The following is a 14,192-nucleotide window of genomic DNA, read 5'->3' as shown; positions in this document are numbered from 1 at the left end:
TTGCATTTTAACGCTGTGGATCTTTAGATATATGCTTTACCAAAAAAAAAAAAAATAAAAAATAAAAAAATAAAAAAAGGAAGTAGAATAGGCTAATATAATGTTTTTAGGCAATATTATTGCCTGCCCTGTATACTAAACATTCAGCCCCTCAGACTTGAAACACTTGGAGAAACACCACCTCCCAGTCTACAACAGGCTATTTCAGCACTTCACAGAAGAAAAAAATTTAAAAAATTACAAATGCTCTCACAGGTGCATTGTGGTTAAAACTCAAAACATGGAAGTGTACTGACCTTTCTTTTCCCATTTTTTGTAGGAAAACTGTTAAATAATTAAAAAGTAGGCACTTTTTATTTATTGTCATCCAGCAGCATTGCCAGAGACCAGGTGTTGATAAAATCAGTTCTGACTTCACTAGCAGATGGGTAAGCATTTTGACTAGATACACTTTTTTTTTTTTTTCCTTTTTTTTTTTTTTTTTTCCTCCAGGAGTAAAACTGATATTAATGCAGAGGTAAGATTTCTGAGATCAAGCCAATCCAGCTGAGCATTTCTTCTCTTGTTCCTTTTACCTTTGAGAAATTTATGCACACAGGAAGATTTTTAACTTACTAGTTTGAAGAGAAAACCTCCCAAATTGAAATAGCATGCATGTTTTTTCATATCTTGATAGGAACAAGTGACCTTTTGTCAGGAGGTTCCTGAGATAACTGGTGCTGTTGTACAGCTCATAGAGTAGGCACAGGGGCAAACAACATGCCTGTAGTCCTTGCAATCTAAACTGAGGCAGGTGGAGTAAAAAACAGGGTGATTGGAAGAAGTGTTTCATTTACAGGCTATGAGGTTTAATTAGACCTTTAATAATCTCCTAATAGTCTTGTTGGCATACTAGGTAAGGGTTAGGTGTATGTCATATTCAAGGTACATTGCCAAGTATAGAGGACAAACATTTTCAAAGTATAGTGAATGATAATAGAGCAGAGTTCGTAAGATACTTGTCTTCTCTTGAAAATACTTCTTTAAATACTTCTTAAATCCATTCTGTCTTTAACAACATTTTTCTCTACATAAACTATACACTTTGCATATAAATATATATGCACATATAATACACATATAAACCCTTCTCTATTCCCTCCTGCTATGCATGGGTAAGGAAAACAAGCCCAAGAGACCATGCATTTTATGGACTATGCAAGCACAGTCCATACACTTTGTAAAAAACATGAAGCAGGCTGTTTCAATCTCTGACTCCTGACTGTCCAGTTATCACTCCAGCTCTTGGTGTGACCTGCTTTTTTTTTTTCCCTCCTCTTTCCCAGTTCTACCCACTGTTTACAACAAAATGTCAGCATCTAGCTGCCCAGCAACAGCATGTATTTCTTGTCCAGCTCTATGGGTGAGACTCTGTGACAAACATACAACTCAGCCAAGACAAGACGACTGCATGCGTAATGTTTAGCATAGTTTGTAGCCCTCTAGGTAATTTATTGACAAAGACAAAAATCCTCTTTGCCAAGTTCATGGGGGTGGATGAAAAGGTCAGATGACTCCCTGGCCTTTGGTGCTTCTGCCATTATAGAAAGGTATGTTCTGGAAGATGCGTTTGGTAGTAGTATGTGCTGGTCTGAAGAGCTGTACAACTTCTGCTAACAGACACTGTAAATGCCTGTACTTAGATGGTCAGATTTCTTTTCCATTTTGCAAACTGCAGAAAACTTTTTCAGCTGGTGCTTTCTTCCTGGTGTTTGCCCCATACTTTTTCATCACTGAAGAAAAATGTCTTACTATCCTATGGATCACTAAACTTCAGAAGTAATACCTCTTTTTTGTGATGCTTGCACCTTTCAAATATTTGTTGATTTCTACACTTTCCTGATACTTTTAAATATCCCTTACCTCACATAACACCTTTAACTTTTACTTATAATTACCTCTAGAAATCTCTTCTGTTTTGTCAATACACTTTTGAGAAAAGTAGTGTCTGGACCCAAATATAGCATCTCACTGCAGTTCTCAGCAAAGACTCTGTTACCTCTACTGTGTGAGCCATTTACACAGTCCCTAGCAGACTGTCTTTTCTACATCTTGAACTCTACTTTGAGTAGTTTTTAGTACAGCTAAGTAGTTTGTTGTATAGTTCTTCTCGTGAGGTCTAGAGAAAAGAAGAAAAACATCTCCAGTAATGATACAGTAGCACTGGTATTGTGCCTCAAGATATTCTGGCTTTGAAGGATACATAAAAAACAGGACTGACGTTGTTCAGAGATTGTACAGTTCATCACCCTGTCCACAGGCAGGAGCAATGTACCAACTAGTCCTAATAGGGGCTTGGCTAATATATTCTCTGATCTTCTCAGTGATTATAGATTCAAAGCCTTCTAAGGCACTATGCTACCATTAGAAAGTCTGCTTTTCAATCTACATGTAACTTAAATTCCCTTAATGCAAGTTAAGTACAATACCATTTGTCTACAATTCCTGTTTTGCAGACTCTCCCACAATAGTTCAGTCTTTTAAGATATTAAGACTAGCATGTACAAGCCATAACTACACTGTGCTAGATGCTGTTCACATGACAGACAGAAGTGAGATGAATTTGCCAAAGAGTTAACAAGCTAGCAGGAAAGCACAAAAGAAATTAGAATAAACATAAGAGACAAGGGCCATGGTAACAGGGGATTTGAACCTTGACACCATCAGGATATTGTATTGGCTGACGTATAACTACCTCCACACAACAGCTACACCTTCTACTCAAGGGCAAGCAGCAGAACATTGGTGACATTACCAGCAGTTTAAAAATAGACAGGGACAATGACTGTAGCCTATATTTTTAGGGAAAGATTTGGGAAAACACATGGTCATGACATAAGTCAGTGATGTATGCTTGACTCCACAAGGTAAATCTCCTCATGCAAGAACCTTCATGCACCTCAGCACTGAACGCCAATCCCAGAAATTGGCTTTTTATCATTTAGTGTCAGGATAAGCAGCCTCTGCCCTTTAGAGGCATCTTTATTTTTAAAGATGATCTATGCAGGTTATGTTCTTTCTAATAAGGGATCCTGCTGCTACAGCTGCTACACTCTACTTCCCTCACTTAAGGTATTGATTATATGCCAAAGCTGCTTCCTCATTTATATGAATCAGCTGAGAAATCGCAGGATTGACAATGAGTGTTTTGTGTGCAGCTTATCACCCTGAAGTGCTGTAGTTTTTCAGTGTGTCATGAACCATAACCCAGTTACATGCTGCTTCATTTTCAACAGTATAGGCTTATATATGCCTATACAAATCCTTTTTTTTTTTTTTTTTTTTTTGTGAATGCAAGAACCTTCAGTATGTGCATTTTACAATGTATGAAGTATTGCCTTCTGTTGCTGTTTGCAAATAAATCAAATAAATCGAGCATATCCCATATGCTATCCCAGAAGTGGTTAGATTTCTGGGAAAAGTGAGAGGACCCCCTTCTCATAGAACCACGACAAGAAAGAGCTATGAAGAGAGAAGGAGAGTCTTTTAAAATTTAATCACTGAAGTAGAATTGACAAACCTGGAGTTCCTTGTTCTGCACACAGACTTCTTATTTCCAGGGACATGGTTTGGAAATACATTTTTTTAAAACACCGAAGCAACTTAGAATCATTGTTCATAGTGAAATTAAATGGATTTAGGGCCATAAGTCACAAAGGCACAAAGAATTTAAGGAAACCAAGAAGCTTTCTTCTTTAGTCTCTGTCTGATTTCCACACTTTTTCATTAAGGATTATGAAGCTCCTAATTTTAGACCACTATGGAAATTTGATTTTAGATTGGGTTCATTTCACCTGATATGGTCTGTGCAAAATACCAGCTGTCTAGGCTCTGTCTGAAGCCAATGAAGAGAAACAGACATCTCCAGATGGGAATTCAGTCCTTCTCTCTTAATGTCAGATGCTCTGAGGGCAGAGGGTGCTCTTCGAGGTCCTGTTTCCCTCCACAGAAAGGGAAACTGTGGAATTGATTCAGTTCTAGTCACAAGGAGCTAGTGACAATTTAGGTGCCCTAGGAACCCTGCCTGCCCCCACCTCCTTCTCCACAAGTGCTTGGGTCTCTTGCAGGCCCTGTGTCACAGCTGGCAGACCCACATGAGTGTCTTAAGTGTCCTGGATGGTGTTTGGGGAAAGCAGACTGTTTCTTGCTACTGGATGAAACTAAACCCTTCAATTTTAGACACTTTAATGCCATTGAGACACCTGACAAGACAGCATTAAAACAGTTCTGACTAATTAGAGGATGCTGTCAAGGTCCTGCATTTGCCCTTGAGCGATTTTTTGCCCTTGGTCACCTGATCCCACAATAAGCCAGCTCAGGTTTTGACCTGTCCAGCTGAGCTCCCTTTTGCCCTCTGGGCAGCCTCAAACAAGCCACAGACACCACAAGGAGAAGGGTGGGACTGCCAACAGAGACAAGTTTGGAAGAGAGAGCACAACTCCAGCAACACCAACTTCAAGCAGCTGAAGACTTTGGAAAGTGGTCAAAAGATATGAAAGGCTGAAGTTTTCTTCCTACAGTGTGGTAGTGACATAAATCTTTATCCATGCCTCCCATTTTTTCTCTTTCTCCCCACTTCCAACAGGAGGAGAAGACCTGGTTGTCTTCACAGTTAACTTGCCTCATTCTAGTGGCAGGAGAACGAGGACTTATTGTCTGTGTCAAACACATTCTGGTTGTTCTACCACAAGGACGACCATTGTGAAGACAATTTACTTTGCAGTGAGTAGTGCTGAACTTTGGGGGTTAATTTTCATAGACTCAGTTGTACTTTGTGATTCTGGCCCTTTGGTCTGTGCATAAAGAGAGGCTCCAAAGCAGCTACAGGGGACAGGTGAGTAGCTTTGTCTTTTCCAAGTCTCTGCTTGTTAAATGTCTTCTGGATGCAATGCATAACCCTCTTCTAAGGCTAAGGGTAAAACATCATCAAGAAATGTCTCTGTCAGAGCAAGAAGAAAATAGCAGGGAAAATGTAAACTTCATATTGAAGAAGATGCAAGTAGAATACATTTTGCTGGATAAAGGTGCATCATGGCATGGCCTTTTTAGAGGACAGAGGTACAATGGCAGTTCCCAAACATCATGAGAGCTGCATGAGGCCAAAACCTAAACTTCCCTTTCAGTTCTTGCATCTATGCCAGAGTGAGTTGTAGTTAACATGAGTTCTCTAAGTTGCATGACTTAGAGAACTCTCTCTGTCTGGCATCAGCACAGAACAGAGAGAAATTTCCCCCAAAAGCAGGAGAGTAATTGCATCTTCAGTATCAGTGTGGTTCAGAGCAGTCTCCAAAGACACCTGATCTCAGGAAAAGGCTTCTACAAAGCCTTAACATTGCCTGTACACTCTTAATTCAGACTCCACATACACGAGCATGTGCTTGTCACACCTATAGGATGACTTGTATTTTTGTTACATAACAAGGTGGTTTGGTTTGTGAGGGTCCCAGAGTAGGTTTTTTTGTTGTTGTTCAGTCTTCCAATCAGCAAATTTCTGAATCCCTGTTTGCTTCCCTTCCCCTTCTGATCCTCTCTCATTTTACAAAGGAAAAAATGAAGAAGCAGAGATAAAAACACTAGCTGCAAAACAAGCAAAGCTAGGAATCAAGCATGTTTCACTCTTTGCCTGAGGACCAAAACGACCATCCATGACTGTGATGAGACAACAATCACTTAGAAGTAGCTTATGCAAATGGCTTCTCTGATTCCCTCTTCCTGCCTTTCTTCTGTTAACTGCTCCACTGCTTGACCAATTCAAGCCCACAACCTGGGCTTTTATTCCAATCAATCCAGGAGACAGTAAAGTGTTTCTGGCTACTAAGGATATTTTTTTAATTTTTAATTTTTTTTTTAATTCAGCTTAGTATTTTAATTCATGTCTAAGAAAACCATACGCAAGAGATTGTTAGAGAAGCAAACAAGAGACTGCCCCCTCTAAGCGTATGCTAGGAACAATCTCAAGTGACCCTTGGATAAGTCACCCTTTTCTCAATGTTGGCATGTTATGACTGGGGAGCTATTTACTACCTTTTCCAGTGTCCAAAATGACTAACAACCTGAAGTTAGATTATCCTAGGTAAATACTCATCATCCATATTAATATTTGCTTCTGGCCGTTGTTATCGATCATCTGGCAAGAAGGTGACATTGTATTGCAAATGCACAAGGCTGATGCTGATGTATTCAGAAAGTATTCACCTGGCTAATGGGGTGCATCTCCAAGTGTGTCTATCTTTCAATCACTTCACTGACTTCCTGCAAGACTACAGGTTTCCCTCAGGAGTCATCAGACCTTCTACTTCTCCATCTACAGGGCTGACAAGAGATCCCTTTAGACTCCTCCACCCTGCCACAGAAGGGGAGGGGACATTCACTCTGAAGATTTAAAAAGGTACCCACAAACGTTTAGGAGATCTTGTGACACGTTATCCCAAGAAACGAAGACTGAAGATTCACCACTGCAATAAGTATGAAGGTGAGTGAGACTTTTTGGTATGTGGGAAACATTTAGTTTGCAATTCAAGATTTTTCATTTCAACATAATATTTTAGGAACTGCAGTGGGGGTTAACAAATTTAACATTAAAAAATAAGATAAATATACATGTCATTATGTTCAGTGTGCTTGAAACCACTGCATTAGAAATAAATAAGCAAAATGCGCTCTCAAAAACAGACTGAAATAAAACACTGTGAATCATAATGCTAGATCCTCTCTTTTACCCATCATGGTTACCAATGCATGAATAGTAACATGATCTGTGCAAACAAGCAGATATTCAATTTGTTTGCAGAGGATTTATGCTGAATGCTTTCATTTGCATGTGCTGCATCAGCAAACAAACTCCAAGAATCAAGTAAGCCTATCTCATGACAAGTATGTAATCATGGTTGATGCAAATAAGATGTTAAGTTTAAAAACTTCCTTTCCTGAGGAACTAGTGATCTACTTTCCCTGTTCGTTTGTTTGGAATAACAAGTCCCCTACTTTTGCTTATTGTCTAGTTTCTGTCTTCAGGTGTAGTAAAATCAAGATGCATTTTATATCATATTTCTCCTTAGTTTGCACATTATTCTCATTCCTGCAGGATCTAGTGTCCTTGTAAATAGAAGCACAAAAGGCGTTCACTTCAATGACAGTTCTCACCTGTATGGAACCTTTATAATAAATATGAGTAAAGAGAATAAAGTGTTTGATTTAACATTCATCCTCTTGTTGGATCACTGTGTTTTGAAGCTGAAATAGCCACAGAGCATGAGGAGGTTGGGCAGCAAGACAGGGAGAAAGGAGGGACTGGAAATACTTTCACATTTAGATTTGAAATTGAGAAGATCTACAGACCTGAAACCCTTTTCTTGTGTCTTGTGGTTCTTGTGCACAGGGACTCCGTAAATTGACAGCATCTTCAGTGGCACTGTTCCTTGCAGTGTCCTTCATATCTTTCTCCTGGAGTGCTCCTCAGGTAAACAGCTCACTCAGGCTGAATGCACAGCATCCTTGCATCTCGCAGGTTTGTGCTGTATAAGTACTTGTACTTGTTTGTAATGGTGTATGGTGCTGACATGTCTCTCTCTTTTTCGGCATAAAGGCTCATTTCCAAAGGAGAAACTGGACTCCCCAGGCTATGCTGTATTTGAAGGGTGCACGTAAGTCCTAAGCTCTTTAAGTTTTGAGGAGATGACTTTCTATACCACCGGATTATTCCTGATCTGCTTGGCTCCACACAAGCAGTAATGTAAGGATACTGTGTAGGTAGAAATTCTGAAGCCTACCTGGATATGATTATAATTATTTCTCCTTGTCTTTGAAACAGTGGCATTGCCAGTATTATTACTAATTTTTAAAGAAATCAAATTGAAGAAAGCAACTTCTGGAAGAAGAAAAGCACAGTTACTTCCAGAAAGTACTGGAAATGTATAGAGTTGGAAGCTTGATTGTGAAACCTATTGGAAAAGCAATTCTCTTAACTGAAATAATCTTAAAGGGGGGTTAAGACATACTGGATATAGTCATTATCCCTTATTCTCACTCAGGCTTTAATTAAAGCATCTTCCCAAGCAATAGGATAAAACACATTCATATAACAAGCATCTTGCATTACAGTTGGAATTCAAACCACAAGCAACCTCTTCTAAGAACTTGAATGTCAGGGTTATCAATCCTGTTGTAATTAACTCTTGCAAAAAATTATTTTGAATTTCTGGTATTAGTACAGAGTTAAAGGAGCATTAAATATAAAATTTAGAGTCAAGGAGAGATGATCTTGTCCTCTGATGCAGACCCACATTTAACATAAATATCTGTGTTTTTAACAATTCTATTCTGAATTGTTTCAAAATCAAAAAGTACCAGGCAAGGTGTGTATTGAGGGAGCAAAGTTCCTTAAAAAAAAACAAACCAAAACAAGAGATTCTCCCCCACCTTTTTATTTACTTCTTCCAACTGAATAATGAACTGTTATTATTATTTTTTATTATAACTTAGTTATTTTAGTTTTTTCATTTTATAGAGCAAAATCCCTTTAAAAAACAATACTTTATAGACCAGCAAAGCGATTGAAGGCTCTTGACCATATAGGAGTCAAGGAAAAACTGAGGAAAATTCAGTAAATTCCTCCATACTACATACAGCTCCTACAGTAGATTAACATATGAATGAAAAGTGCTGGAACAACATCTTTTTAGAATAAAGTATGTTTGGGAGTGTTCCAGTTAAGGATGGACTATTGCTGATTTCAAAAATCCCCCAGGGGATAAATGCATCCAATTTTATGTTTGTAGAATTAATGCTGTAACTTTGAGTTTTGAAAAGACTATTTTAGGGGTTGTAAGGTACAAATTACAACAGATTTGCGAGGTTGTTTTCAGCTTTTCCCACTGTTCTTCTAGAGGGACGGCGATTCATCTCAGATGAGAGCCAGCGAAAGGATCTGTATGACAGAATGCAGCTTGGTAAGTGCCCACAGTCTTTTCTCAGATTAGGAAAGAAATCTATAGAAACAGGAGAGGGGTTGTTTTCCTGTAATCATATTTAAGGAAGCACTTTTTAAATATAACTTTGTTTTGTTATATCCTTCATTCCAAAAAGCACATTATAAAGACCATGTATCTGATTTTCTTTTCTTGTGTACCTGTGACTTCACTTCCATTAGCATTGATGTTTCACATTATTAGTATTCACATGATAATGTTTCACATTATCATCAGGCCCTTTGACTTTCTTTTCCCAGTGGAAAAAAATCAAATGAAATTATTAATTCTGCTGAACTGACAAGTGACGAAAGTCAACAACATTTTTTCATGCTAGACAATGTGCCCAGAGGAAATAACCTAGCAAAATAATAACACGTGAAAAAAAATGTTCTCTTTACTTTCTAAGGAACCCCCTTTGCAAGAAATAGGTAACCTCTTCTGTGTTAGACATTTATCAGGCTGGTTTTGAGTACATAATGTTACAGAGTGAAGGAAAGAGCAGTATTTTTTTCTATTTATATCTCTATTTGTAGATATAAAAGCAGAGTGAAATAAAGAAATCGCATAAAACACTGACAAACTGGGCATCTCTGATTTTGTAATTCTAGAAACACGCAGCCAAAATACAAATCCTTTATCTCTTTCTGAAGCTGCAGCACTGTTCCTTAGTTCCTTACAGAAAGCCCAAGAACAAGGTAAGTGCATGTTTTGTTTTTCCCAGAGCTTTTAAAAAGGGGTTTATAAGTACTAATAAGGGGTTTATAAATACTAACATGTTAATCTAAAAAGTCAGTCTTGAAATAAGGTGTTCCACAGGGTATATTTTATCAGGGTGTACATTTACACAAGCTATAGCATGAATCTGAGAAGTCATAGTTGGTAAACTTTTGTCTGCTTTTCATTTGCTTTTCAGATTTTTATTGGTTTAGATTCAAGGGAATGGCTATTTTGATTTGAATTTTCTAAAACAAAACTTCTCTAATGGGACTCCTTTTTCTACAAAATATTGCTTGTGAAATTTTCATTACTCCATTGGCTTTTCTGCCCTGGTAGAAATGCTTAAAAAGAATTCTAAAAAGCTCCAGAACAGGAGCTGTGGGATTAACATTTGGCTTCTGAGAGCTCACTGGCACAGTTGACAAAGGGTCCCAAGGAGATTTAGAGGCAGAGCCCTGAAATATCCTGAAAAATCCAATAATCATTCATGTATTCCCAGCCTGCCATAGAGCTTGTCCAGCCATCCCATCTCTCTCTCCTCATCACCTGCTTTCTCACACTGCTGCTGCATACTTCTGCTTCTCAAAGCAAAACCTGAAAACCTGTGCCTGTCTTTCACAGCCTCCTACAGCAGAAACCAGTTACTGAGTCAGTCTTAAATAACTTGTGTTCCCCCATCTCCTTCACACATATTGCACCCCCTTAGATGAAGAGCCCTGTCTCCTGTCACCCAGCTCCCTCACCCTGCAATAGTTCACCTTTCCTCCCTAGACCAGCCTTCCTGCAAAGCTGTTATCCCAAACCCCTCATCTTCTGTTGCATACATACAGTTCACCATGCTGAGACCCTAAATCTATGCACTCTGTCGCCTGTCATAGAATCATAGAATCATTAAGGTTGGAAAAGACCTTCAAGATTATCTGGTCCAACCATCACCCTACTACCAACATCACCCACTAAACCATGTCCCTGAGTGCTAGGTCCAACTTTTCCTTGAACATCCCCGGGGATGGTGACTCCACCACCTCCCTGGGCAACCCATTCCAATGCCTGACTGCTCCTTCTTAGAAGAAATGTCTCCTCATTTCCAACCTGAACCTCCCCTGGCACAACTTGAGGCCATTCCCTCTAGTCCTATCACTAGTTATCTGTGAGAAGAGGCCAACCTCCAGCTCCCCACACCTTCCTTTCAGGTAGTTGTAGAGAGCAATAAGGTCTCCCCTGAGCCTCCTCTTCTCCAGACTAAACAACCCCAGTTCCCTCAGCCACTCCTCACAGGACTTGTGCTCCAGGCCCTTCACCAGCTTCGTAGCCCTTCTGTGGACACACCCCAGGCCCTTGATATGTCTTGTATTGAGAGGCCCAAAAGCGAACACGGTACTGGAGGTGTGGCCTCACCAGAGCTGAGTACAGGTACCCTTCACCTCTTCAGTTAAACAGACTATTTTTTTGTCAATGGCCTTCTCCATTTGGAAATGGAGTTGGGAACAGGGAAGTTGAAAAGGGAAGGATACAAGCACCAGTGACTCTGTGCTGTACTCCAGTCCCTGGTGCTGGGGAGGTTGGAAGAGCTTATGCAAGATCAGGAGCTTGTCCAAGCTATGTTCCTTGCCTCTTTGGTCCAGGCCAGGGAGGAATATAAGGTGACTAGAAGCTATCTTTGTGGCATTTTTGGTCTCAGTTGTGAGATTTTTATGCAGCCTCTTAATTACAGTTGTCACGATAGGAAGAAGAGCTTTATTTGAATTATGAAATGTAAAGAAAAACCCAAGTGAAATATGAGGTGTTTTGTACCTTTTGCATAGATACATGGTAAAACAGGCCTATTACTGCCTCGTTACCTTTGACGTGATCACTAGTGTGCAATAAATAACTTGCCATTGCTGCCATACTACCTCACCTTGTTTATCTAAAGTATACAGCTTTCCTGAAATGAAAACAGAATTTACCTGGTGTATGTGCAGATATCCTTGAACCATTACTGACTTTTCCAACTCCTAGCATCTCCCACTGTACCTCACATAATTCTGGGGCTCTATGCTTAACTCTCTCCTCCCTGCCATGGCAGAAGTCTGAAAACCAAAAATTTCAGTGGTGCTTTGGGTGAAAGAGGCAGAATTAACAATGAGCATAAGTCTTTGGACAAACTATATGGGCAATTCTAAAGATAAATCAGTGAAAGCGTCTGTTTCTTGTGAGCTAACAAAAAGAGAAAATCTTGTGAAGTTCATGATTCATAAATTTTAGTGGTGTTTTCCTGCCTGCTGTTGCTGTTCAAAAGGAGATAGTGTCTGGCAACACCCATTAAGAAAAAAGGTGACACATCTGAGAAAGCTAAGCAAAACTGCCAGCTTGCTTGAAAAATACTCTCTGAAATAACATTGACATCATTGTAGTACTAGACTAACAAAACAATCAAACATGGATAAGTCACACATTTTCAGAAGATCATGTTCAGTTGATTTTAGAATCCTCTTGACTGAGAGAAATGTGCAAATACAGAACAAATATTTTTTTTTTTTCATGAAAAAATTGTTCCTTTTACCAAAATATTTCTCTGGACATGGCTTATATCCTTGTTCCTCAACAAACAGAAAAATTCCTACATTTAAAATGACAGAAGGCATGATTATTTCTATTTTCATCATTTAGCTAAGCAGTCAGATTACACTAGGGCTGTCCCTGAGGTATATTCATATCCTGAAAACTATGGGTGGCTGAACTTTCCTTTATCTACATCTTATTTTCTCCCATTGTGTCTTGTCTTACAGTTGAAGAAGAAAATGGTGATCACCCTGGCTACTTGACGGATAATTTATCAAATTGGTGAAATATTTCAAATTTCTTTAACATTTGTATTCTGTATACCCTGAAACCATGATTTGTGTAAACAGAGCATTTAATTTGTCCTCACTTAAGTTCCAAAAGGGTCACGTATTTTTCACATATTATTCATAGCAATGGTTTGAATACAAACTGATTAAAAATTACCAATTCAGCTAAAGATATTTGTAAAGTTCTTGCCTTGTTTAGATCATTTTGTATTTCTAATCCAAAGTTTAAAATACGCTGTTCCATCTTAGCTGAAAGGATGATTAAAGCTGTCCTTTTGCACAATTACTTCATTAAAATCAAATTTTCAATAGTGAGTGGAAAACCTTTTGCCACCTTCTACCCAGCTGTATATCGGAGCCATTTTTACTTCCAATTAAGGTGGATTCTTTCATTTCTGTCCCTGTATGTTGATGAAGGTTAGTACAGAATCAGGGCCTCAATAGGGTCCATGGCATACAGTCACTACTGCTGCAGGTGGTACAGGTCTGCTGGAGCTGGTGGTGGCACACTAGTTACAAATCTAGTGTCATACATGACAACTGGCACACAGAATATTAGTTGCATCATTCTTGTACATTTTTGTTGTTTTTTAAGTTTTCAAACTGAAATTATATATAAAATGGTTAATTATTCCATGCTGATAAAGACATATTGAACATTATTCATGCAGCTTTGTGGTCTTACTGGAAAGCCCTCTGTAGTTCTCATGTAATTAAAAAATAGCCACATGATTCTTGTGTCCAAGCAACTATGTTTTTTTTTTTAACCTTTAGCCCTGGTCCTGCTCTTCATCATTTAATACTACTTTCCTCAGATCTTTCTCATGATACTGCTAATTAATTTTGTTAACTCACACTAACTATAATGCTTCTCCTCAACACAAAAAATGCATCTGAAGAGTAATTAATTTCTATCATTGGGCCATAGGCATTTTCAGTAATTGTTTATGTCACTTCATGACGAAACATAGAAGAAATCAAAATCTCCTTGTTTGTTTATTTTTAAGCAGTAATATATCTATCAATAGCAGTGTATACTATATGACAGAATGAATTCATGATGAATTTCATCTAAAGACACCACAATCTTTTCATTCATTTAGTAACTCTTTGTTTCAAGCATGTTCTGAAAGTGCATTAAGTTAATTTTCACCAAAATTTGCAGTATGATCAATCAGTATTAAGAAAAAATTAGGACATCTGATTTAGTATTCTGAAATTCATGTTCCTCTAAATGTCCTAGAAATACAAAAATTGTACTAATCTCATTCTCCATTGACCTTGTATGTATTCCTGTGGATCTGAGCTCACTAGTTCAAACTTTCTTTTTTCTTTTTCTTTTTCTTTTTCTTTTTCTTTTTCTTTTTCTTTTTCTTTTTCTTTTTCTTTTTCTTTTTCTTTTTCTCTTTTTCTTTTTCTTTTTCTTTTTCTTTTTCTTTTTCTTTTTCTTTTTCTTTTTCTTTTCTTTTTCTTTTTCTTTTTCTTTTTCTTTTTCTTTTTCTTTTTCTTTTTCTTTTTCTTTTTCTTTTTCTTTTCCTTTTCCTTTTCCTTTTCCTTTTCCTTTTCCTTTTTAAGTATCATGAACCAGAACAGCAATTCTGTCATAGGTAGAGCTGTCTGTGAAACCCCAGTA

At 38.2% G+C, this 14,192-nt stretch overlaps 1 protein-coding gene across 3 annotated transcripts; it reads left to right on the top strand.

The window, feature by feature from the left end:
• The first annotated feature begins 278 nt into the window (after positions 1-278).
• Positions 279-13,302, top strand: SPX (spexin hormone). 3 transcript variants are annotated; one of them, XM_084506112.1, is made up of 7 exons: positions 279-428; positions 6,350-6,511; positions 7,418-7,498; positions 7,625-7,682; positions 8,925-8,987; positions 9,617-9,703; positions 12,497-13,302. In XM_084506112.1, the coding sequence occupies exons 2-7, from the start codon at positions 6,506-6,508 to the stop codon at positions 12,553-12,555; spliced, it is 354 nt and encodes a 117-aa protein (XP_084362238.1). In that variant the 5' UTR covers positions 279-428; positions 6,350-6,505; the 3' UTR covers positions 12,556-13,302. The 3 variants fall into 3 exon arrangements, with proteins under 3 accessions (XP_084362238.1, XP_084362237.1, XP_084362239.1); XM_084506111.1 differs by lacking the exon at positions 279-428 and adding an exon at positions 4,385-4,873; XM_084506113.1 differs by lacking the exon at positions 279-428 and adding an exon at positions 4,600-4,761.
• The last annotated feature ends 890 nt before the right edge of the window (positions 13,303-14,192 follow it).

Source organism: Aythya ferina, assembly GCF_964211825.1.
Source record: "Aythya ferina genome assembly, chromosome: 1".
Lineage (NCBI taxonomy): Eukaryota > Metazoa > Chordata > Aves > Anseriformes > Anatidae > Aythya > Aythya ferina.
This window is presented reverse-complemented; position numbering and strand designations above follow the sequence as displayed.